This window comes from Balaenoptera acutorostrata, chromosome 1 (genome assembly GCF_949987535.1).
Source record: "Balaenoptera acutorostrata chromosome 1, mBalAcu1.1, whole genome shotgun sequence".
Classification (NCBI taxonomy): Eukaryota; Metazoa; Chordata; class Mammalia; order Artiodactyla; family Balaenopteridae; genus Balaenoptera; species Balaenoptera acutorostrata.
The window spans coordinates 68,154,696-68,181,135 of record NC_080064.1 but is presented as its reverse complement, the minus strand read 5'-3'; the positions used below and the strand labels follow the sequence as shown (position 1 = coordinate 68,181,135).

The 26,440-nt window shown below is 36.1% G+C and overlaps 2 protein-coding genes across 6 annotated transcripts in view; one reads left to right on the top strand and one right to left on the bottom strand.

Moving 5' to 3' along the window:
* ZZZ3 (zinc finger ZZ-type containing 3) overlaps positions 1 to 17,999 on the top strand; it is a 117,409-nt gene extending 99,410 nt beyond the window's left edge. For 4 of the 5 annotated variants that reach the window (XM_057543910.1, XM_057543916.1, XM_057543912.1 and 1 more), the window contains 9 exons: positions 1,294 to 1,441; positions 1,528 to 1,643; positions 2,971 to 3,042; positions 4,069 to 4,170; positions 4,836 to 4,931; positions 7,329 to 7,481; positions 13,277 to 13,411; positions 16,292 to 16,392; positions 16,706 to 17,999. In XM_057543910.1, the coding sequence (XP_057399893.1) occupies positions 1,294 to 1,441; positions 1,528 to 1,643; positions 2,971 to 3,042; positions 4,069 to 4,170; positions 4,836 to 4,931; positions 7,329 to 7,481; positions 13,277 to 13,411; positions 16,292 to 16,392; positions 16,706 to 16,850 (1,068 nt within the window). In that variant the 3' untranslated portion in view covers positions 16,851 to 17,999. The remainder of the gene's footprint in view (positions 1 to 1,293; positions 1,442 to 1,527; positions 1,644 to 2,970; positions 3,043 to 4,068; positions 4,171 to 4,835; positions 4,932 to 7,328; positions 7,482 to 13,276; positions 13,412 to 16,291; positions 16,393 to 16,705) is intronic. The other variant, XM_057543920.1, reaches the window with a different exon arrangement.
* Positions 18,000 to 22,265: 4,266 nt separating this feature from the next.
* The window catches only part of AK5 (adenylate kinase 5), a 251,823-nt gene continuing 247,648 nt past the window's right edge, over positions 22,266 to 26,440 (bottom strand). Inside the window, exon 14 of the mRNA XM_007191756.3 lies at positions 22,266 to 23,639. Coding sequence (XP_007191818.2) covers positions 23,571 to 23,639 — 69 coding nt within the window. The 3' untranslated portion in view covers positions 22,266 to 23,570. The remainder of the gene's footprint in view (positions 23,640 to 26,440) is intronic.

Here is a 26,440-nt window from a genome sequence, read left to right as displayed (position 1 = left end):
CTTTAGGTTTACCAGAGTAGTTAAGTTGTTGACATGTGATCTCTTTGTTTTAGTGGACATCTAAAAACTCCTAATTGAAATTAAGGAAACTTGGATTATATATTGGTATATAGAATGCAGGGAACCTTTACGGCTTGTTAGCTTTCTTTGATATTACTACCATCATTATTTTAAAAGACACTCTGTTCTAATTTTTCAAAACTTGAACCTTAGACTAATATGTGCTATTATGATGATGGTGCTAATATAATATGTCACAAGCAAAATAAAAATTAAGAATTCTGTGTCACAAAGTGGATTTTGCTTGCCAATTTCATAATTTATGACCTGATTTTTTTCTCAACGTTTTATTTTGAAAAATGTTAAGTAGACAAAAAAGTGGAAAGTACTGTATAGTTAGCACACACATCCACCCCCAGATTCTACCATTAACATTTTATTATATTTGCTTGATTGTATGTTTATGCAATCCTTCCATCCACCATTCTATCTTATTTCAAGATGGAATGCATTTGATGCATTCCAGAGTTGCAGACATACACACTTAACACCAAAACACTTCAGAATGCATATCGTTAACTAAAATTCTTTTTTAAAACTTTTTCAGGTGAAATTTACATGCAATGAAATTCAGAAATCCCAATTTTACCATTATATGAGTTCTGACAAATACACCCACCTATGAAACCCAAATCCCTATCAAAAGATTGATCATAATGACCTGGTTTTAGTAATTATGACAACTAGTAACTTCTCTAAAGGTGATTGGCAAAGCAATTGAATTCCAAGTAAACTAAAGATGTAGTTTTGATTCTCAAAATGTGATAAGTTTTTTTGTACACGTGCTGAGTTATATAGTGTGAAAATAATTAATAGTTTTATGGATAAGTCAGGAATACATGGGTCCATTAAAAATGAATTCTGTGTGTCAAGTCATATCTATTATATTTCAGTCAAACACATTTCATGTGCTGTTCTTAGAGATAAAAATCTTTCTTTGCTATTTCTGTTTAAAGTGTGTTAGTGATAAAGTACAGTATGTTTATATAGTTCAGCTTTAGACCTCTAAAAATAGTGCTTATGTTTTGTTAAGTTCATTTTCCTTTACTTGGCTATCATTTCTACCATTTAATGTTTAGACTGTATTAACTTCATTGGCTGTTGGATTCAAAAAGTGAATAGAAATGCTCAGTTGATGATTATTTAGATTTGGAGTCATCTGAAAATTTGGTTGTAGTTGATAATTTATTGAATTAAACTTAGTTTGTCACTTTCATTTTTTTCCCCCACCAGGCTGATATAGGGCTTCCATATCCACAGAGAGTTGTTCAATTGCCCGAGATTGTATGGGACCAATATACCAATAGCCTTGGGAACTTTGAAAGAGAATTTAAAAATCGCAAAAGACATACTAGGAGAGTTAAGCTAGTTTTTGATAAAGGTAAGAAATTACGTGATATGAATTTAATTAGAGAACTACCTGACAAAGTCTTGCTTTAATAATCCTATACATGGTTTTCTTTTTAGTAGGTTTACCTGCTAGACCAAAAAGTCCTTTAGATCCTAGGAAGGATGGAGAGTCCCTTTCATACTCTATGTTGCCTTTGAGTGATGGTCCAGAAGGCTCAAACAGTCGTCCTCAGGTACGCAGGATAAAGTGTTGGAGCAGGAAAATTTGAATTGTAGACAAAACATTTTAACATTTTGCTGGTTTGTAGTCTTAAAATTAAAGCAGTCTTTCACTTGAAGGTATAGTGGGAACATGAACTTTGAAGTTAAGAAAAAGCTGGGTTGAAATCATAACTCCACCGCTTACTAGCTGTGGAACTTCAGATGTCATCTATATTAAAGTTTCCAAGCTGCAGTTTCCTCTTGTATAAAATGTGATTGTTATCACCCTATGTTGTAGAGTTGTTGTGAGGAATATAATGAGTAGTACATGTAACATGCCCAGTTCAGTGCCTGACACGTAATACAGTATTTATTCTAAAAATAAGAGCTCTTTTTGTGTAGTGGATTGTAACTAGGGTTTGCTGGTTGTAACCTGGCCTTGCTGCTGTTGGTTAGATGAACTTCATAAACATGTGGGTTCAGAATGAAAAAGTAACATTTCTTTAAAATAAACAATAGCCATAAAGATAGGGGTATGTTGAGCTGTGTAACCAGTTAAAAATATTATGTACATTTTAGTAAAATTGATATTAGGCTCCATTTTATGAGCAAGGCATACGTTTAGGATATTACTTTATTATTACTTAAATAAAAAGACCAGCACATTAAAAATATTATGGAAAAAATTCCATGTATAATTTCTTCATTGTTAGCAAAGAATATATATGGTACATGATTATTTCTAAAACTGCCCTAAACAGTCAGTACATATGATCTCTTCAAGATGTTTCCCCACATCCTTAGGCTAGAGATAAAACTGTTCATATTTCAAAAGTAAAGAATAAATAGATAACAAAGGAGAAAGATGCACCTGGTATGTATTCATGCTTTGTTTCCTTCATTTTTGTTTGTGAGGGTGGATGTGATGCTTTATTTAAAAGATTGGGATGGAAATACTCTTCTGAGGTACAAAACACTAATTGGAAAATGGATTTGTTAAAAATCTTTGAATTCTTTGGTTTTCAGATGATTTGCAATCTACCAAAGAAAGGTAATTCAAATAAAATATAAGCAATATAACAATGATTATTTAAAAAAAAAAAGAAAAAGTAACATTTCTTTTTCTTTAAAATGAAGTTGCTGTCACCTATATCTCAAGATTGCTAGGAGTATAAAACCAAATGAAATAAAAGAACATGAAAACATTTTGTAAGCAATAAATTATGTACACATTAAAAAAATAAATTTACTCACATATTTTGAAATTAATTAAAAATTTCACAATTTGTGTGTTATTTGGCTATAGCAAAAGGTAGTCTTTGTTTTTTCTCTCTGACAAAAACCTTGTTCTATATGCAGATGATAAGAGGACGCCTGTGTGATGATACCAAACCTGAAACATTTAACCAGTTGTGGACTGTCGAAGAACAGGTAATAGATATTTCTAAATTGTGTAGGTTTAAAAAAAAAAAAAAAGCAGTTAAAATTAGAGCCAGTATTATGAGTAAAGTGTATATTGTTGTATGTAATCCCTCTTAACCATGAATTTAAAATATTTAAACTTGTTTCTGTATACCTTTTTGCATACTTCAAGAATTTCGCATTCTGAGAATATATGAATTCCATTTTGGGGATAATTTTAAAATAAGGAACCTGGGTTTTTGGGAGGGGGATTGAAAAAGATATTGAAACAGATGGAGTAAAGTTTTTGTAATGCAGCTTTGTGAGACAGAAAAACCTGCAGCCAAGTAAAGCTGTGCTTCAAAGTGAATTCTTGTTTTTGTTTGGAGGGGAGCTGGCAAAGCCAAGGTCAGAGTGTTCTCTTACATTTTGGCATATAGCTAGGATTGTTTGTGGGTAAGGTTTGAGACACATCTCTATCTCATATGAGGATTAGCCCCACAGCTATAATGAGTTTATCAGTTTATAAAAAGCTTCAGGAAACTTTTATTTCTAACATTTGGACTATTTTGCATCCTTAGGACTCAGGGAGAATTTAGGAGATAGGTCAGAATATTAAAATTAAATATTTGAATGAAGGACCACACAAAGGAGGAAAAGATCTCTTTTAGTATTCTAAGTCCAAATGAATTTACATAGTTTTGTCAGATCCATAGTGGCAAGCCTAAGCATAGTCTAGCAAGATAAAGTGGTCAGTGGAAATCACTAAGATATGTAACGTATTAATTAATTATTTTCTTTGTTGGGGGTGCTTTCCTTTTTTTACTGAAGTGCATAGAAAATCTTTATAAGGTCTTTCATAGGTTTATTTTCTAATCTTATTTTTCTTGTGAAGTCTTAAATTCCTTACTAGAAATTTTTCTAGCATGAGGATTTCTAGTTGACCTAACCCCCAAAGTTGGGGAGGGAGTATTATAGTTTAAGATGGAAGGTGAATGTATTTATTTAGAAACTCAGTATTAAACTTTCTTAAATTTGGTCTTTGGTTTGGCTTAGAAAAAGCTTGAACAACTACTCTTGAAATACCCTCCTGAAGAAGTAGAATCTCGACGCTGGCAGAAGATAGCAGATGAACTGGGCAATAGGACAGCAAAGCAGGTAATTGAGGAGATAGCCCCATATTGTTGGCATGTTTTTGATGGTTTTTTTAAATGAAGGATAGTGAAACTAAAATCAGTAGACCTGCCCCTTCATATTTAGCTACACAGTGCCATAGTATGTGGAGTTTTAAAAAATAACATTGTGTATTTTTCTGTTGATTTTAGAAACAACTCTGAGATAATTCTGCTTTGGATCATTACTAAAAAATAAAAAAGTAATGGACTTGGTGTCTCTTGAATGTTTAATGAGTGCACCAGTTTGTGCTTTTTGGTTAGACTGTGCTAATAGATTTGTGATAGTGCCTTAGTCAGTATTCCCTGGTTGTCTTTCTAAAAAAATATCTGTCAGTTTTCTCCTTCACATTCCCATTGATATTAATAGATGTGTTTTTATGCTACAGGTACTAGTGTTCACAAGTTGAAAATGTGTTTAGCTTTGGAATCAAACAGATTTAATTTATTTTAACAATTTTTTTGTCTATATTTTAAAACATAAGTGTCTTTGGTGGCAATTTAAAATTATTTCTAGATTTATGGTAGATTTTAAGTTGTTACTATTCATTAAGATACACGTGTATGTTTTAAAAACTATTTTAAAAAACTATTCTGGTACTGCATGTCTCGTCATTTATTACGTTAAAAAGGCTTGTCCTGTTTCCTTAGGTTGCCAGCCGAGTGCAGAAGTATTTCATAAAACTAACTAAAGCTGGCATTCCAGTCCCAGGCAGAACACCAAACTTATATATATACTCCAAAAAGGTAAAAAGAAAATAGGTAAAAGTAAACCTTAGATCTCAGATTAAATTCATCAAAGTCAGAGTTCCTGTGTAAAAGTTTATATATTTATCAGAACAGGGTTATTTTATTTTTAAAATTTGACTCACTCTAAACATTTTCTTATATATGGTAGGATTCCATTATTACTACTCAGTGAGTTTCAATGACGATTATTCATTATTTTCTTAGGAGTAGGTTAGTTTATGTGAATGAGTGCTATTTGAAAGATATTAGATTGTATGTATGTCAGAAAGGCCTTTGTGATGTTAAAGTTTTTAGGATGTTTGATTCTTTAATAAATATAATCAATTTCTGTTTTATACATATACTGTATAAATCCAAGGTTAGAAATGTTTATTAAGATATTTAATCCTCACTATAATTCTAGAAGTGTAGGTAGTATCACCTTCACTTTACTCATGATAATATTAATAGATAGCTTTTGTTCTTACTGTTGAATGCTCTGGGCTAGTAGGTACTGTTCTACAACCTTTTTATAGATGAGAAAACTAAGTACACTGAGTAAATTGTCTAGTCACATAGCTGGTAAGTCTGGGAATCATTGATCTTCTGATTCTGCACCTAAGCCTTTTCCACTGTTCTCTGCTGCTCTGTACAGTGAGAAAGCTACCGTCCCTCTCCTACATAGAACACTGCATCAAATTATAGCCAATTTTTTGCTTTAATTGCAAAAAAATAAAGCACATAATTGGCCTTCTTTCATTTCCTTGGTAAATCATCTGGGTACTTCCGCTCCCCTGCAACTGCCACCGTTCACCTAAAGAGAAGCTAGGAGCCGATCTAATGCTGTTACCCTTCCTTAGTGAAGCTAACTATTTTACATAATTTTACATTAAGAATATTGTCTATATAGCTCCATGTTTAAAAATTTTTGTTTTTATTCTTTTTACCAAGCTATGGAAGCTTGTTTTAATTTGTCAGATGTTTTAAATATTTTGGATTTTTTTCTCCCCAAATATAGTATTATCTATCTTAGATATGTAGAGTTCATCCTGTAACTTCAGGATGTTGGAACTTTGATAACCACCATTTAACTTAACAGCTTTAATTTTCGTGATTTCTAGGTTGTCTTTAGATGTGTTGTGCACCTTATGTTTTCACCACTAAGACTAGATGATGATAACAAAAGGAATACCAAAGAAACCTAAATGTGTTCCCTTCTTTGGGTGCACTGAATTTTAAGTTGACAGATATGTTGACTACAGACATCTAGCCCAGTCATAGACATGGTTAGAGGTTTTTTGTTTTGTTTTGTTTTAAATAAATTTAATTAATTAATTAATTTTTGGCTGTGTTGGGTCTTTGCTGCTGTGCACAGGCTTTCTTTAGTTGCGGTGAGCGGGGGCTACTCTTTGTTGTGGTGCATGGGCTTCTCATTGCGGTGTCTTCTCTTCTTGCGGAGCACAGGCTCTAGGCGTGTGGGCTTCAGCAGTTGTGGCACGCGGGTTCAGTAGTTGTGGCTCATGGGCTCCAGAGAGCAGGCTCAGTAGTTGTGGTGCATGGGCTTAGTTGCTCCGCGGCATGTGGGATCTTCCCGGACCAGGGCTTGAACCCGTATCACCTGCATTGGCAGGCGGATTCTTAACCACGGTGCCACCCGGGAAGTCCTGACATGGTTAGAGTTTGAATTTTGAAATGAAATGATGGTTCTCTATGTGGCTGAGGTTATTCTTTGTGGCGGTGCTGTTAGTGAAGAGAGGAAGTCTGCATAGTGGTTCGAAGGGAGGCCTTTGGCTCCACAGAGGCCTAGTTTTTAATCTTGATTCTACCACTGCCTAGCTGCAGTACCTTGAACAAGAAAGTTAACCTCCTCGTGCCTCCGTTTTTTCACCTTTAAATTAGAAGTGATAATAACTACTTTACAGGAATGTTTTGAGGGTTAAGTGACATTGACAAAGAGTAAGCAGTCAATCAGTGTTAGATACTGTTTTCAGACATTGATCGTGTTGTGGAAATTTTCTTTTTACTTGATAGTTAAATATAGTTATAAGGCTTTGGCTAACTTCATCCTCCTTGATCATCTGTAAGATGACCTTAAGAGGAGTTCAGCATGTGAATGCCAAGAGTGTAATAAATGTTGGGGATACAAATATAAGCTACATAATGACATATGGTCCATTATACTCCACGTAGGTATTCTGCCTGCATTTCTGTTTGTTGGTTTGGTTTGTTTTTATTTAAGGCTTGTTGTCTTTTTAAAAATCCAGGTAACATAGAAAAAGCAACCACGTAAGAGTATGCTGAAGGGTAGAGGTGCGGTCCTTCTGATTAGGCAGACCTGCAGGAAGTAGCATTTATATTTTTGATTCTTTTAATGATTGTCCACTATCCCAATTAAAAATTTGTTTTCTCACTTAGTCTTCAACAAGCAGACGACAGCACCCCCTTAATAAGCATCTCTTTAAACCTTCCACTTTCATGACTTCCCATGAACCACCAGTGTATATGGATGAAGATGATGACCGATCCTGTTTTCGTAGCCACATGAACACTGCTATGGAGGAGGCATCAGTAAGTTATCTATTTATACTATATTTATATCTATCTATCTATCTATCTTTATCTATGTATTATACAGATCAGGATACAGAATGGGAGCACCAGGATTTCCTAATTATTCCTATTCTTCAGACAATGTTGCTTTCTTTTCTTTTAATTAACTAGTCAAACTTGTTTTACAATGGGCTTTAAAAATGTTTTTATGAAGAAACTTTCAAGCATATACAAAAATAAACCCATGTGTACCCATTATTCAACTTTAACAATTATCTGTTTGTGGCAATCTTACTTTCATCTATACTTCCTACCCACCCAACTTTCTGTCTGGGATTATTTTGGAGCAAGTTCCAGACATTACAAAATATCACTATCATGTTTATTAAAAGGTAATTCTTTATATAATCCAGATACACAGTCAGTTCACATTTCCCCAGTCATAAATTGCAGTAGGTTCCACCCCCCACACACCTTTTCTCTGTCTTCTTTTTTCCCCTCTCATTTGTTTTCTTGAAAAACTGGGTTATTTGTCTTGTAGAATGTACCTCAGTTTGGATTTTGTTGTTTGCACCTTCTTGGTGTCATTTAACCTGTTCCTCTGTTCCCTGAATCTCCTATAAATTGATAGGTCTAGATAACTGATCAGATTCAGATTTATTTGTTTTTTGTTTGTTAGGGTGGGCAGGACTACTTCATGTATACTTTTATCAGTTTGACATAGCATACATTGTTGCTTAGATCCATTAACTCATTAGATGTTACAAAATAGTAAAATTCTTTCTTTTTTTTTTTTTTAATTAATTTATTTATTTTTGGCTGTGTTGGGTCTTCGTTTCTGTGCGAGGGCTTTCTCTAGTTGTGGCAAGCGGGGGCCACTCTTCATCGCGGTGCGCAGGCCTCTCTCACTGTCGTGACCTCTCTTGTTGCGGAGCACAGGCTCCAGACGTGCAGGCTCAGTAGTTGTGGCTCACGGGCTTAGTTGCTCCGTGGTATGTGGGATCTTCCCAGACCAGGGCTCGAACCCGTGTCCCCTGCATTGGCAGGCAGCTTCTCAACCGCTGCGCCACCAGGGAAGCTCTAAAATTCTTTCTTCATTTATTTGATAGAATATTCACAAAGTAACCCCCCCATCAACTATTTGATTATCCTAAGTTACATACAGAAAACGCAGCATAACTGCTTGATTCTTCCCTTTATTTTCTTGTTTTTAAATAATGAGTTTGTTCTCTAATATCCTCCAGATTGACTCATGAGGTTTTAAAATTTGTGTATTCTTATGAATTGTTGGACTTAAAATATATTTAATGTGTTTCAGTGCATTGATATTATTGTCTTTATTAGTGTACAGATTGTCCCATTGGTTGGTTGTAACCTATTCAAGCTGGAATTTGAGTTCTTTTGACAAGACTCTAGTAATCTTTTATAGCTTCCTTACTGTCTGGTAGGACAAGGAAATTCCAGGCTCATCTTGTGTATTTCCTGCTTCAGACCTGGAGTCAGTTCTGCTTTCTTTTATTGAGAAATGGTATTCGGAGGCTCTATCCTGATATAGGATGTTACTTGCTATTGGATTGATCATTGTATCTAAGCCTATATAGTGGATAGAGCTGAGAAATATGTTATATATTTGTTAAAATTAAAAGACATCATAAATTCATCATTTTATTTCAAATTCAACTTAAGGACTGTGGGAATTTTACTTAACCCGTATTGATCTTTAATATGTATCATTTTTCTCCCATGCTGAAAATTCCAGTTATCAGTGACATCAACATAATGCTTACTTTCTTTGTCTCATACTGCCCACAGTAGTCTCAGAATTTAATAATACTAACACTACCATCAACAATATGACACTGAAAACAGGTTTTTTGGGTAGCACTGTTTTTGCCTTAGGATATACCCAACTACAGAAATAAAGTCAAATTATACTTTTTAAATCCTCTTGGACTAATTCTTCTCTGTGTTGTCATCAACTGGATGCTAATTTAGGTTAATTCATTTCATCTTACTTTACATTCAGAGATTCCTTTTTATTGCTGTTAATATTTTTTATTTTACTGTGCTAAAATTCTTCCTCAATAAGTAACATGATTCTGATTCCTTGCTTAAAGGACATGAATATTGCCTTATATCTTTCTTAATACTTTGATTATATATGGTAACTGGAAAAGGAGATTTTAATGAAAAGTCAGCAGATAAAAATAAGTCTCCTTTGTTCTGTTTCTAGATTAATCAAACACTGATTGTATACTTTGGTATGAAACTACTGTAAAATGACTGTATTCTTAAATTTTTTTTTTTCTTTTTAAACTTGTCTTTTTGAAAAACAGCTAGATTCTGCTGTGTCTTAAGATATGGCATTTGTGTGTAATTTTGTATTTTGTGACTATTAGAATTACTCATTTGAGAAATGTTTATTTACACTTAATATGTAACAGGGTCTGCTAGAGGTCAGCTCCATAGTTATGAATAAAATATCTATGATCTTGGGGTTCTCATAAATCTTAGTTTTGTGGGAGGAGATAAATGTGTAATCACATCAATAAATTACAAAGTTTTAAAAATACTTCAAAAGTAGGTGTCATTGTAATTATTTTAGAGGTACTTAATCCAGATTGAGAGTTTAAGTGGAAGACCCAAGGAAGTGATAGTCAAGTTGGCCACTGAAGGATGAATAAAACTTAGCTAGGTGAGGAGTGATGATGGGATGCTTGAAAGAAGTACATTTTGAGAAAATTGGCAAAATATAGTATAGTGTAGGTGGTTGAATTTGATTTAGCTTTTGTTTGGTTGATTTTATTTATTTATTTTTAATTGAGCACCAGTTCACATCATTCTGATTACTTTAAAATAGCTATTGAAATGTATATTTATGAATCCTCTAGTGTAAAATTTATAGATTTTGGTTTCTCTTTTTCAGAAAAGCAGTAGCTAGAGAGACAATATGTATACCATTTAGACCCCCTTGAAATTGGTCATAGTATTTTTCCTTTAAGTAAATTTAAAATGATTATAACTAGGGAATCTGTTTATGGGTGAGCATTTTAAAAATATTTGTTTGTTTTTTTGTTCATTTTAAGGTAACATTGGTTTATAACATTATATGTTTCATGTGTACAGCATTGTAATTCAACGAATATATATGCACTACAGTGTGCTCACCACCAAAAAATCTAGTTTCTATCCATCACCATACATTTGACCCCCTCTACCCATTTCTCCCTCCCCCTACCACTCTTCCCCTCTGTGGAAAGAACACCAATCTGTTCTCTGTACCTGTGTGTGTTTTTGTTTTAATTTGTTTGTTTATTTATTTTATGTTTTTTTAGTATTCAACATAAGAGTGAAATCTCGGTATTTGTCTTTCTCCTCTGACTTATTTCACTTTGCATCAATTCTCTCAAAGTCCATCCTTGTTGCCACAGCTGGCAAGATTTTATCTTTTTTTTTTTTGATGGCTGAATAGTATGGAATTTTTATTTTTAATTGTGCTGAATACTCATAACAGAAAATTTACCATCTCAGCCAATTTTGAGTGTACAGTTCAGTGGTGTTAAAGTTCATTTACGTTATTGTGCAACGAATCTCCAGAACTCTTTATGTCTTGCAAAACTGAAACTCTGCATCCAGTAAACATCATCTCCCTATTCCCTCCTCCTTCTAGCTCCTGACAACTACCATTCTACTTTCTGTCTCTTTGAATTTGACTACTCTGGGTACCTCATATAGCTAGAATCATACAGTTTTTGTCCTTTTGTGACTGCTTCTGTCACTTAGCATAATGTCATCAAGGTTCATCCATCATGTAACATGTGTCACAATTTCCTTCCTTTTTACGGCCAAATAATATTCCATTGAGTGTGCATACCACATTTTATTTATCCATTCTTCTGTCAGTGGACACTTGGGTTGCTTCCACCTTTTGGCTGTCGTGACTAATGCTGCTGTGAACACGGGTGTACTAATATCTGTTGGAGTCTCTGCTCTCAAATTCTTTTGGGTATATACCCAGAAGTGGAATTGCTGGATCATATGGTAATTCTGTGTTTCATTTTTTGAGGAACCACTGTACTGTTTTCCATAATGGCTACAACATTTTATATTCTCATCAACAGTGTACAGAAGTTTCAATTTCTCTACATCCTTGCCAACACTTATTATTATTATTACTATTTTTTAATTTTGATAGTAGCCATCTTAGTGGGTGTGAGGTGATTTAACTTTCTTTTTTTAACATCTTTATTGGAGTATAATTGCTTAACAATGTTGTGTTAATTTCTGCTGTATAACAGAGTGAATCAGATATATGTATACATATATCTAACTTAATCTTGTTGACCAAATTTAATAATACCCTTAGACTTAAAATGCAAATTAAAAAATTTAGCAGAGTTTGTATTCTTTGTATTTGCCTAAAATATCTAAATTTAATACATTTTATTATAAAATTTCTTACTACATTATTTAATTATTTGGGTTACATCGTATTTATTGGTATTATATATTTATTACATTATTTATGTCGTCTTTCTCAGGGGTAACATAGGAAGGCAGTAGCTATAATTTAACATATTTAGTTGACAAGAATTTGAAATGGATGAAAGATAGTGGGAGATAAGGTAGGTGAAGTGTGAGATTGTAAAGAATCATTATCCAGCTGAGGACTTTGGACTTGACACTGTAGATAGCGAGGAAGCCATTTTTAGCAACAGTGAGACAGAGGAGGGAGTGGATACTATAGAGGACTGATTTGAGAGAGATTTTAGGTAGTATTAAATAGTGATAGAATTTTGTTGTATTAGATATGACAGTATAAAATTAAGGATAACACTTAGATTTAGGCCTTGGGCTGCTAGGTGTGTAAGGGGTTAGTTATATAGACAAATCTGGGTTCAAATCACTTGACTCTGCAACTAATTAACTATGTAAGCTTGGGCAAATTATATAATTTCTATAAACATCAGTTTCCTTGATATAATATAAATATAGTAGTTAATAATACCTAACATGGAGAGCAGGAGGAACGGGAGGTGCAGGGGTTGTCTGGTCCAGGATTGGGAATTGATGGAACACGGGATTAATGAATTGGGGATGCTTTTAGGAGGGTTGTGGAAATCAGTGACCATGGGATCAGTCATGAGGTAGCAAAGGGAAGAAATGGATCCTGGGTGGCAGAGCACAAATAAATTGGGAGAATAGGAAGCAGTTAGTGATTCATCTGTCAACTTCAAATTCATATAGCTTTTACTGTTCATTTCTTTATTGTAAATAATAATCTTTGTAACTAAGTTTATCCATTTGAATAAGAGGAATGTACTGTCTTGATCATTGGGAGTACTGAGCAGAAAACAGACCAGAGATTAGTTTGCTTGTTGTTAAGAAAATGTCATATTTACCTGAGGAAGCTTAAAAATCTGTTAGATTGGAGAAGAGGAGCTTCCTGCAGATCAGGAAGAAGTAGATTACAAGGAGTCTTCCAAGTCGCCATGAACTTGTTGGGATGGGGTTGAAGCTGCATTAGTGTATGACAGAGGTGGGAGTCACGCCTTGTTCCCCTGGTACTTGCATTATGAAGATGCCTACTACAGTTCAGTATTACTATTGCATTAAGAAGCCCTCCAGAAGTATTAGTCTAAAATATTGCTGATAGCAGCGCTGATTTTCTATGAGCCCTAAAAGGTTGAGGGTCTCTTAAATGTGAAAAATATCTTGTCAATAGAAAAATATTCTTTATCAGTATTTCTTATACTAGTTCATTTTAATTATGAAACGCACATTTTTGTTTTGTGTTTTGTTTTTTTCAATAGGATGAAGAAAGTATTCCTATTATGTATAGGAATTTACCTGAATATAAGGAACTATTACAGTTTAAAAAGTTAAAAAAACAGAAACTTCAGCAAATGCAAGCTGAAAGTGGATTTGTGCAACATGTGGGCTTCAAGGTAAATTCTACTTAATTTTTCTATTCATTTAATTTTTGAAAGGGTGATAGGATATATTTAAGGTGGTTTTCGAAGCTTTAAGCTCCACAACTTTCAAGCACACAGATAAAAGTAAGCTTAGCTCTTGTCCTGTTCATTTATACAAAGTAGTGTGCCACAGTTACTGGTGTCAAGAAATATATGATTCAGTAGAGATAGAGAAGAAAAATATACAGGTATACTTTGAGGTAATATATGAGATGAGAAGTTTTTCTAGCTATTCCCCCACCCCAAATTTACTGAGATATAACTGACAAATAAAAATTGTACATATTTAAGGTGTACAAAAAATTTAAGATATAAAAAAAATTCACCTCGCATAGTTATCTTTTATTTATTTTTTTTGAGATAAGAACACTTAACATCTGCTCTCAGCAAATTTCAAGTATGCAATGCAGTATTACTTTTTATTTTTTTAAACTTTGGGTTTATTTTATTTATTTATTTATGGCTGTGTTGGGTCTTCGTTTCTGTGCGAGGGCTTTCTCTAGTTGTGGCAAGTGGGGGCCACTCTTCATCGCAGTGCGCAGGCCTCTCATTATCGCGGCCTCTCTTGTTGCGGAGCACAGGCTCCAGACACACAGGCTCAGTAATTGTGGCTCACGGGCCTACTTGCTCCGCAGCATGTGGGATCTTCCCAGACCAGGGCTCGAACCCGTGTCCCCTGCATTGGCAGGCATATTCTCAACCACTGCACCACCAGGGAAGCCCGCAATGCAGTATTATTAACTATAATTACCGCGTTGTACATTAGACCTCCAGAACTTATTCATCTTATAACTGAAAGCTTGTTCCCTTTGACCAATGACACCACGGCCACCACCACCTCCCCACCGCCCCCCAGCCCCTGGCAACCCTCAGCAACCTCCATTCTAATTCTTTGCTTCTGTGAATTTAACTTTTTTGGATTCTACATTTAAGCGAGATCATATAGTATTTGTCTTTCTGTGTCTGATATATTTCACTTACCATAATGTCCTTAGATTTCATCCATGTTGTCACAAATGGCAGGATTTCTTTCTGTTTTATGGCTGAATAATATTCCATTGTGTGTGTGTGTGTGTGTGTGTGTGTGTGTGTGTGTATAGAGAGAGAGAGAGAACACATTTTCTTTATCCATTCATCCATAGAGCTATTTCTTTTGTTGTTGCTGTTGTTCATGGATCAGAAATTTCTTTTCCCCTTTCAGATTCAGTTATCTCTGCTGTTTTTTGAGAGGCTAGTAGAAATACATTTATTCATGCCACAAAATTTTGAAACATCCATTTATGTTCCAGGCACTTTGCTAAGTGCTAGGGATTCAGCAGTAAGCAAGATGGACTCACATCCTTCCCTATTCTGTTTTCATCTCATAAGTGATTTAGAGAAGTTAAATGAGTGAACTAGTTGAGTGTGACTAGCGTGCATACTGGAGAGTAGTGAGAGGCTATTTAGTTGCCTTGGAAATTTTGCTAAGGAGTTTAAACTCTTCTAAAATGTTGGAGAAACTTTGAAGGATTTTAAGCAGGGTAACATGAAATTTGCATTTTGGAAAGATCATTCTATTTTCTTAAACAATACAACCCTTAGGAAGGCAGTGGGTTTAGAGTGGATAACTCTTAATCTCTGACTACAGTATTGTTAAATTCTTTAAATAATAATTTGTTCATGTATATTTTTTATGTAATTGAAAAAAAATTAAGTGAAGGGGGAAAAAGATCATTCTGGCATTAGTATGGAGAATGGATAGGAAGAAAGCAAGGCTGAGGGCAGGGAGACTAGTTGGAGATTCTCTTCATTAATTTAGACAAAAGATGAGAATGTCCTGAACTTGACTGGTGGCTGTAGAAATAGAAAGATTGACAGGTTTGAGAACACCTTAGACATTAGAACTGGCTATACTTGGTGGGATTGGAGGAAGTAGAATTGAGACCATGAACTACAGATTTGCTGGTAGTGGTATACATAAAAATACTGGTGTGTGCTGTGACTTAATAAATTTAAAACAAAATTCTTATACCTCTGATCCTCTGGAGTGGCTATTGGCCAGACTATATTAAATGATTTTCTTTTCTTGATCTTGCAGTGGTCCTGCTTCTCCATTTAGAGATTTTCCTAATTGACAGCTGTGTCTTTCCAGGAAGAAACTCTCTCCACTTCTCATAATTTTGTTGTAAGACCCAGCTGTGGCTTGTTTGCCAGTCTGTCAGCCACTCTAGTTGGCCTGATGATCAAAGAAACTAGAAATGAGATTTACTTTGATTTCCAAGATTGCACAGAACACACCGAGGGCTACCACACTGCCACAACACTGAGAAAGAGCTAAATTTGCCTTTTCTTCATGGTGGGCATTGGTTATTAGGAGCCTTCAAGGCTTTGGAAAGTAACTCAGTAAGATGAAAGTTCAGAGAGGATTTTGTGTTCACTTGGGTTTATGTTAGCTGTGGTAGCCTGTTTTAAATAGTTCTGTAACATATTTGGATAGTTTTAACTATGGTATTAAGTCAGTGGTTCTCAATCCCAGTCATTGTACACTGGTCTGAGGTACCTTTCAAGTCAATAGCTACTAATAATCAAATGCCCAAGTTTGCAGATGATTTAAGATTTTTAAAAATAAATTAAAGCATATTACGATGTTCCTCTCACCCATTTGTATTGTAGCTCAAACTTGAATGGATAGAGTTTCAGCTAGTTTGCTAGAAATTGTGCCTAACTTACAACCATTTTTTGTGTTATCCCACTATCTGGTGCATGGGGAGAGAGGAGAGAATGTCTGTGTGCACATTATGTGTTGCCCAGCAGGAAAAAAGAAAGCTTGAGAACAATATAGTTTAATACTTTTTCTCTCTGAATCTTTAATAGTGTGATAACTGTGGCATAGAACCTATCCAGGGTGTTCGGTGGCACTGCCAGGATTGTCCTCCAGAAATGTCTTTGGATTTCTGTGATTCTTGTTCAGACTGGTAAGTGTTATCCTTCCTTGTAAGTCTTAAATTTTGACAGGAGCTTCTCAGACACTAGTGAGTTTGATTTCTAAACTGCTTAGAAAATCACCACACTTAATGGGTTAAACTTTGCTGTTCTAGACAATTAAGAAATTTTCCTTAATGATACCATATCTCAAGTAACTTTCCATTAGAGATTTTGATAGATTAATGGATTTAAACAGGTAGAGCTGTGAGGAAGTTTGATAATATCTAGACCAAAATGCATCCAATGCCATGTAATGATGTGTTTGTGTTTGTGTGTATGTGTGTGTGTGTGTTTTCTTTGCAGCCTTCATGAAACAGATATTCACAAGGAAGATCACCAACTAGAACCTGTTTATAGGTCAGAGACATTCTTAGACAGAGACTACTGTGTGTCCCAGGGCACCAGTTATAATTACCTTGACCCAAACTACTTTCCAGCAAACAGATGACATGGAAGAGAACATCATATACTAGTCCTCTTCAACACATAGCAATGGTATCATTGTGAATTATGTGCACAGTTTGGAAAGATTCTCTACTTTCCCTGAAATGACACTCACAGCATGACAGCTTCCTGAGTGTTCTCGTCAACAGCTCTGCACCGTTGTGGCTCTAGATCACTGTTCAGCAGCTGAACATTCCTGGTGAGCAAAAGGGTTTCCCTGGTGAAATTCTCACCACCACCTTAAAGCCTTTTAGGTGGTGATCTTAAATGGGTGAGATGGAAATGAGAGCACATATTAAAGAGAGAGTAAATTCCAAAGGTTTCAAAGAACTTGGTCATAAATATGCTAATGAGAAGACAAAGTATTTATATTAAAACAGTTTAGTAGCTTTCAGTTTTGTGAAAATAGTTTCCAGCACAGAAACTGACTTCCTTAGGCAAAGTTTTAACCAATGACGGTGTTTGCTTCTAGGATATATACACTTTAAAAGAACTCACTGTCCCAGTGGTGGCCGCTGATGGCCTTTAGTAAATTGGAGCTGCTTAACCATATTGATGTCTAATTTCTTTTAACCACAATGAACTGTCCTTATTACCAACAGTGAAGCACTACAGGAGGCAACTGTGGCATTGCTTCCTTAACCAACTCATGGTGTGTGAATGTTATAAAATTGTCACTCAGATATATTTTTTAAATGTAATGTTATATAAGATGATCATGTGATGTGTACAAACTATGGTGAAAAGTGCCAGTGGTAGTAACCGTGTAAAGTCTCTAATTCACAACATTAATTCCTTTAAAATACACAGCCTTCTGCCTCTGTATTTGGAGTTGTCAGTGCAACTCATTGAAGAAAACTGCCTAATAGAAAAATCATATATATGGTAATAATTTCCCTCTTTTGTAGTCTGCACAAGATCCATAAAAGATTGTATTTTTATTACTATTTAAACAAGTGATTAAATTTAGTCTGTGCAGTGAGCAAGAGTTCACATGCATTCTTTTATACTGCTGGATTTTGTTGTGCATCATTTAAAACATTTTGTATGTTTCTTCTTATCTGTGTATACAGTATGTTCTTGAATAATGTTCATTTGTCAGGAGAACTGTGAGAAATAAACTATGTGGATACTGTCTGTTTATATTATAGAATACTTGTTGTGACTTCCTTCGGTTAGATTTTGGATTTTATTTTTACTAGTATTAAAACCAGAACAATTTTTTTTAAGGTTTTTTTTTTTACTTTACCTATCTGTCCCTTAAAAAGAGTAAGGACTATATGATGGAAAGGAAGGTAAACTTGAGAAGCTCTGTAAAAGATGGTAATGTTTTCACTCAGTGTGTGCTGAAACACTAAACTAGGTTAACAAAAAAGAATATGTACCATGGTTAAAGAAAAAAGACAATTATTAGTGTCCAGATGTGAAAACTAAACTTAGGTTGAAAACTTTTAACCTAACCATCATTCTTTCTGATGAAATAAGCCCCCCATGTGTTAAATAAGTGGTTTTTGAAAATCACTGTATTCCCTGGAAATTATTATTGACTACTGGAAAAGAAAATATAAATATTCTAAGATTGACTAAGTATACTGACGCAATTTTTAGAGTATCCTGTTTTTTCCAATTTTAAATCAAGGGGACATTATTTACCAGTCCTCTTCAATACATTGCAGGGTACTGAAATCATACCCTGAATTTTTTTAATTGAGAAAAGTAATATAATTTTAACTATAGAAATATGAGAATTTTAAAGTAATATATTGATTAAAGAATACTGATGATTTTGATAAAATATATCACATCAGAAGAAAAGGAGATGGACTTGAGTTAGAGTTTTTGCTCTGGAATTATTAGCTGGGGCAAGAAGAGGGGAATCATTAACATTCTGGGCATTTGGCTATTAAACTTCAAGTGAATATGCCAGAGATCTACCTTCAACTTGTAGTAAAGTTGAAGTAGCACTTGATGGTAACTTCTGTAACTTCTGTGTTTGCATAGAAGTAATACCAATCAGTTTTGGAGAACCATTCAGAGCCATTCAAAAATCCCATAAAGTATGAAGTATGCTTTGAAAGAGTGACACAATTGATATTTATATAAGCAGAATAGACAAAATAAATGCACTTAAATGTATTTTTTAAGGACAAAGATTTTGAGAATTTTGAGTAACAAAGAGGCTTATTTTCTGCTTGAGCAAGGATGTGTTTATTTTGCATTTTTCAGTTCCAAGCAAATAGTCCTCATGGCTTTAAAAGGGTAGTAGTAGTGGTAATGTGTTTTGTTGTTGTTTTAATGTGAGGACTGCAGGAATGCACAGGGCTCTCATTTGCAAGTAGGCCTTCCATCTCCTACATAGAAGCATTGGTTGTAAAAGACAACATAGACCTACTTGTTAAAGCATCACTTACTTAGTAGTATTCAGTAGGTCAGTTGTATTTCCTGAAATAATCCTGCTCAAGTTATTTGCTAAGAACTGAAGGAACTTTTAATGACACCTAAAACCACTGCTTTAAGGTTTTTAGGCAGAGGGGATTTTGGTTGGTGTGTGATGTGTGCTAAGAATAATAGCAAACACTGATAGAGTGCTTATTATGTGCCAAGCAAGCATACGGTAACGAATTTAATTCTTACAACCTTATGAGGCAGGTTCATTTATTATCCTGTTTTCATATGAGGAAATCTAGCCAGAGAGGTTAAGTAACTTGCCCAAGGTCATATAGTTAGTAAAGTGGTGATGCTTAGATTTTAAGCCAGACAGATTGCTTCAGAGTCAGCGTCTGAGCAAGAATATTCCCTTTGTGTCAGGCGTCTCAGAGATGGTGGAGGTGGAGGTGTGCAGGAGTTGCTTTTCTGTCTTTTCTTCTGGTGCGGTATGCACCCTAGAGTACAATCCTGAGCACACGTCCAGGTTTATAGCTCAGAATAGAGCAGCATATCTGTGGATGGGGAAACCCATCCATCTGTGAAATCGTCTGCCCCATGACGAATTAGGAAAACACATAATTTACATATTCTAATTTGACAGCAAACGTGTGGTCATGAGGCTTTAGGCAAAGCTGGGACTGAAGACTTGGGTCTTCTGCCTCAGGTACGATTTGTTTCCATGCATGTTTGGTGCCTCTCACTTTACCTAATAGTATGCTGTGTCCATTTTTCTCTCCTTTTCTCTTTTGTTTAAATTAAATTGCAGAACACAACAATTTACTGAGGTATGAGGAACATTTGTTTTTTATGAAATTAAAAAAATAATATATGACATGTATTAAGGATAAATACTTTGCAAATTTCTATGTTAGTTATAAACATAAGAGTGGCATGCTATATAAACTATATTTCTTACTGTGGATAACAAAGTTTGAAGGGCATTATTCTAGGTACACTGGGTAGATTGAAAGCCTCCAGATAACAAGTAGATTTTTACACAAGATTATGTCCTATTTAGGTTCTAAAGATTTCACATCTTGAAGAAAAATGGGCTTCTGTTTATATGATCCCAGAAGAAAAAAAAAAAAAAAAAAACCTTTTCCCCTACAGTTCAAGTAGCTGATTAAATGGATTTTTGAGCATGGTGTCACATTTAGCTCCATGAGGACAGAGACCATCCGTGTCTATCTTTATCCCTAGGGCCTGGCTCTTAGTAGATTCTCAATAAATATTTATTGGTAGCAGTTCCAATGTTTTGGTTACGTTTTTTCTCTAGGAAGTTAGAGAAACCACCTGTGTCTGCGTGTGTCTGTGAGTGCATCTGTGGGACCCTTAGAGGGTTTGCCTCAGGAGATCTCCTTTACAGGGCTCTGGGAGGACTAAAGGATGATTACATCCTATTTTATCTGGAGGGTGTGGTTCAAACCTGGGTGGCTGAGATGTTGGTTCTCTCTGGGACCCCATTTTCTGCCATGTTTTTAGAGTGATGTAATGTTAACTAGCATGGAAATTCTGGGTCCTAGTCTCAGTTGTGGAGGTGAGAGACCCTCAACAAATGTTGACACAGAACTGCCTCTTATTGAGCACTAGGAACTAGTAAATGATTTACATGTATTATTAACCTGTTTAATCAGCACAACACCTCTATGAGGTTGCTTACTATTGTGACCTCCACGGTACAGATGAGAAAACTAAGGTTCAGAGGATTTAAATGTTAGCTCTCCATAATGACTGCTATGTGTGGGACTGAGGATACAGAGCCTTGCCCTTCTGAAGCTTATATTCTAATGCCGAAGACTGCGGTAAACAAGTAAATAAAAAATACTATGTAATTTTACGCAGACATAAATGCTGTGAAGAAAAATAATGCTTGAAAAAATAATGATGGACGAATCGGGACCAGCCTGCCATTTAGAGGGAATAATCAAAGAACACGTCAACAACAAGGGTAAATTTGAACAGAGACCTAAGTGGAGTGAGGGAATTAGCCTTGTGGATAATCTGGAGGAAGAGGCAGAAGGATAGCAAGGGCAAGGGTCCTGATCCAGTAGAGAGCTTAGCTTGTTCAGGCAACGTTAAGAGGGCCAGTGTGGCTTGAACCAAATGAGCAAGAGGAGAGTGGTAGTTGTTGGGGTGAGAGAGGGCAGAGGGCCAGATCAGGTGAGGCCTTGAATGTAGATCATTGTAAAGGAGCTTGGACTGTGTTCTGATGTCTTCTACATACAGACAGGGTCTTCTTCGAGGGGCAGAGACCTCTAAGGTCCTTTCCTGCTTTAGAATCCTCTGACTTCAGTGATGTCATATCAGGCCATTCAAGTCAGTCAACCTGTTTTAACAGTTCTGTAGAAGACTTGCTTTGCACCTCTAGATACTCTTCTTCCAGGCAAAGCCATTTACCCCTGCTGATCTTTTTCAAGAGGGTGGCCAACTGCAGCCATAAAAGCCATGGCTGGGCTTGTCTGCTGTCCTGCTGTCTATCAAAGCTGTGGTGGGCATGGGCTGTTGACCAATATGTGGTATGTGTTTAAAGAATGTTAATTCCTACAAAGAGTCACTTTGTGTTTTCTGGCACAACTGATAATTTTCATCCTGTAACTCTCTTTTTCTAATTTGCTCAAATATTCCTTGTCCTCCCCTGTAGAGAGTGTTACAACTCGGGGTAGTAATAAAGTATTTGACAACTGTGTGAGTTGTAGGAACATGCCCCTTTTTGTTAATAGAGGCGTAATTGTAACCAAAGAAATTTAATTTCTTCTTTAGCAAACACTGACATTTCTGTTTAAGAATGACTGCTAGAGTAAAAGGAAATAACCATGTATCATGAATTACACTGGAAGTTCTTTCTGTAATAGCTCAAAACTGGCCTATGGCCAAAATTAAAACCATATGAGCATATCATAAATCTCAACTCTTACTGTGTTTGCTTCTAATTCTGTTTGGAATAAGGCTTCAAATGCTTTCCAGAATGATGTGAGTTACAAATAAATAGAAAAAGAGTTATCCTGTGTTCCATTTACTTTATTTGTACATATCCATTTCAAGAAAAAAAAAAAAGATTTAAAAAATACAGTTCTGTTCCAGAAATGGATCCTTATCTGCACAACGATTGAAGAAAAAAAAATCATGCAAACGGAAACTATGGTCTTTTCTAGTGACTGAATGGAAGATGCAGTTATTCCAGTAGAATATATAAGAAACTCTTATTTGGCAACTGATAGCACAAAAGAGAAACCGAACTTCACCGGTTTGATTTGAGGAAACACAATTTTACATACGGATAAAAGGTTTGTAAACCCCTGGAAAAGGCCTGTATGGAACAAATACAGCATTGGGATTTGTTAAACATGGTGTACTGACATGCCCTTTCCACCCACATCAGTTTTGTTACTATATTTCTTACTTGCTTGGTAACTAAATAGATAATCATTTAAAACCAAAGCCATAAGTTGACATTAGTCCAGTGAATGTGATAACAAACCCCCTCATGCTTTTAAATTCTGTGTGGTCATTGGTTTTAACATTTAATTCCCCAAGTGCACCACCAGGTATAGAAGAGACTAGGTTATTAGATGATTTATCCAATTTCTTCACTTAGCCAATACGACACTATTCCAAGTAGCCAGTATCATTGAAATGAATAGAGAAATGTTACCGGTGACTAGTCTAGATTTTGCTATCTTGGAAAAGCTATACAATTTCACATATAAAAAAGCTCTTATCACATTTTTTCAAATTTAATCAAATTTCTTATGAACAATTGGTGTTGTCTCGTCAACCCAATCTCTTCAGCTCTGAACTGGATGAGACTTGAGGAAACAGCATCCAGAGGAAGAGGCCCAGGCCTGCCCCCCCATCTTAAGGGCCTTAATCAGGTAACAAGAGATAGATCTTGAGAAGAGGAAGGAAGATGTGATGGGGCGATAGGGGTGCTAACTCCTCCCTATCTGCGGAGAGTGGAACCGAATGATCAGACTAGTAAGTCCTGAAGGCACAACTGACACAGATGGGCACTGCACTGCTGTTCATGTACTAATTTAGCTCAGAGGTGATAGAAAAGTGTGCTGCTGTGAGTGCAGACAGCTGTCTGACTTAGGAAGAAAAGGTTGGATAATACCAGATACACCATGCATGATTTCCAGACACCTCTCAGGTCAAGCTGGGAAGCAAACAGCAATGTCAGGATTTGGGGGCGGGGGGTACACAAAAGGTTTAAATGGAAACATATACTGTGTTAAGGGATGAACTTTTAATATTTTTCTCTGTCTCCACTCTCCTTAACATACATGCATTTTTGCCTTCAGAAAATAGAGTCAATAGCTGTGCAGAGTTGAAGAAAAACTTCCTCTGGCGTCCCCTCTGCATTTATCTATGTTTAAAAGGAAAGAAAGAGAAAGTTAGTCTTAAGAAATGTTTGTAAATAAGGCCACTTTTAGGAATAAAAAAGATTACCTGCTTTTAAGTTGCTGTGCAAAATTTTAAAACACAGGACTCCAAAATCACAGAGAAAAGAGTAGTTGTTTAAAAACTAGGTGCCTAGTTAAAAAAACAAGACACGACTACACACCTATGAGAATGGGCAAAATCTAAAACACATCATCAAATACTGGTGAGGGTGTGGAGCAACAGGAAGTCTCGTTCGTTGCTGATGGGAATGCAAAAGGGTACAGTCGCTTGGAAAAAGAGTTCAGCAGTTTCTTACAAATTAAACATTCTTAGCATATGACCCAGCAGTTTGTGCTCTTTGGTACTTACCCAAAGGAGTAGAAAACGTATGTCCACACAAAATCCTGCACACATGTTTATAGGAGCTTTATTCATGATTGCCAAAACTTGGAAGCAACCGAGATGTCCTTAGGTGAGTGGATAAATAAACTGTGGTACATCCAAACAATGGGATATTATTTAGTGCTCAAAAGAAATGAGCTATCAAGCCATGAAAAGACTTGGAGGAAACTTAAATGCATATTACTAAATGAAAGAAGCCAATCTCAAAAGGCTGCATACAATATGACGTAATGGAAAAATGGCAAAACTGTGGAGACAGTAAAAAAAGATCAGAGCTGGGGGGAAAGAGGAATGAGTAGGTGGAACGCAGGATTTTTATGGTAGTGAAACTATCCTGTGTGATATTATAATGGTGGATACATGTCGCTATACATTTGTCAAAACCCATAGAACGTGCAACGCCAAGAGTGAACCCTAATGTAAACTATGGACTTTGAGTGGTAATGATGTGTTGATGTAGGTTCATCAGTTATAACGAATGTGCTACTCCTGTGTGGGATATTTTTGTTTTGGGGGGGGTGTTTGGCCACACCCCGCGGCTTACAGGATCTCTTGTTCCCCGAGCAGGGATTGAACCCAGGCCCCCTGCAGTGAAAGCTCGGAATCCTAACCGCTAGGCCACCGGGGAACTCCGTGTGGGATGTTGATAGTGGGAGAGGTTGTGTGTGTTTTGGGACGGGGAATATGAGAACTCTACTTTGTGCTCAATTTTGCTGTGAACCTACAGCCCGTCTAACAACAACAGCAAAAGCTAGGTGCTTATTGAGGTAGATAAAGTATTGTTAAAGGTCACGGAAAGGCTTTGAGTTAGTTAAAATGAGACTTCTGAGTGTTCTGGAGTGTTTGGAGCAGGACAGGAATAGGGCAGAGGTTGGGGGATGAGAAGGACGGGTGTGGAGAAGAAAGCAAAAGTTGAGACCTCAACTTGCAGGTGTGCTAAGTGCTAAAGGCAGAGCCCTCTTGGAGATTGTTGATAACGCCAGGGCAAGGAGCCTACAACACAGGAAGTAGGAGGGAGCTGATTTCCTGGGCGTGAAGGCACTACCACCCCCTCCTCTCAAAATTTCTTAACATTGTGCCAACCACTGAGATTTGTCCCACCGCACATGTAACATCCATAGAAAGTAGAGGCCTGGTGATCCGAATGAGACTCATGGAAGGGGCGGGGTTGTGAGCTTGCTAAAACGCAGCTTTTTCATACTTCATCTCCAGAGGTTCTCATTTGGTGAGTTTGGGCTGGGCCTTCTAATCTGCGAATTTAACAAGTTCTACAGATGATTTTGATGTGGGTCATCTCGGACCACACTTTGAGAAACTCTAGATGATTGCTTCAATTCCTGTCTACCTTCTTTGTGCAAATGAGTTTTGATTTCACAACCCCTGGGATTCCAGAGGTAGAATGAATGCTCTAAAGAAAAAAAAAAGTACACATTTAGGGACTTCCCTGGTGGTCCAGTGGGTAAGACTCCACACTCCCAATGCAAGGGGGCCCGGGTTCAATCCCTGGTCAGGGAACTAGATCCCACATGCCACAACTAAGAGTTCGCACGCTGCAACAAAGATCCCGTGTGCCACAACTAAGACCCAGCACAGCCAAATAAAAAAGTACACGTTTAAATATCCTAGAAAATAGATAATAACGATGTTTGTAGAAGCATTGTAATAGTCCCAAACCGGAAAAACTGCAAATGTACATCAGCAGTAGATGGATAAATAAATTGTGGCATAGTCATATAATGGAATACTATAGTAATGGAAAAAAACAAACAAACTACAGCTACATCCAACAACATGGATTAATCTCACAAGGTTGAAGGAAAGAAACAAGTTGAAAAAATATGCATTCAGTATGATTCAATTTATATGAAGTTTAAAAATGAGCAAAGTTAAATTATATCGATTAGGGATCCATACACAGTTGATAAAACCATAGTGAACCAGGGAAATAATTATCATGAAAGTCAGGATGGTGGTTACTTCCTGGGGAGAAGAATGGAGATTTGACTGGGAGGGAGAGACGTGGCAGAACTTCTGTGATTGTCTGCTGTTTCTTGACCTGCATGGTGATTACACGGTGTTCATTTGATAATTCTTCAAATTTTACATATAACTTTTATGCATTCCTGTATGTATGCTGTATCTCACAGCAAGGAAAAAATAAAACCTAAAGACATTTTTTCAGCTTCTCCCCCTCTTCCCCATAAACGTATCATAGTTGATCCTTACAGGAGGGTTAAAGAGCAACCCACAGCTGGTTTGTCTCCCTGGCTGGCGGCTCTCCATCTGGGGGGCAGGGACTTTGCTGTTTTCTGTCCCTCATAGCATCTTGCTTGTTGCTTTACCTCTTCTTCCTTTCCCTTTCAACCAACAAACATCTTCTGG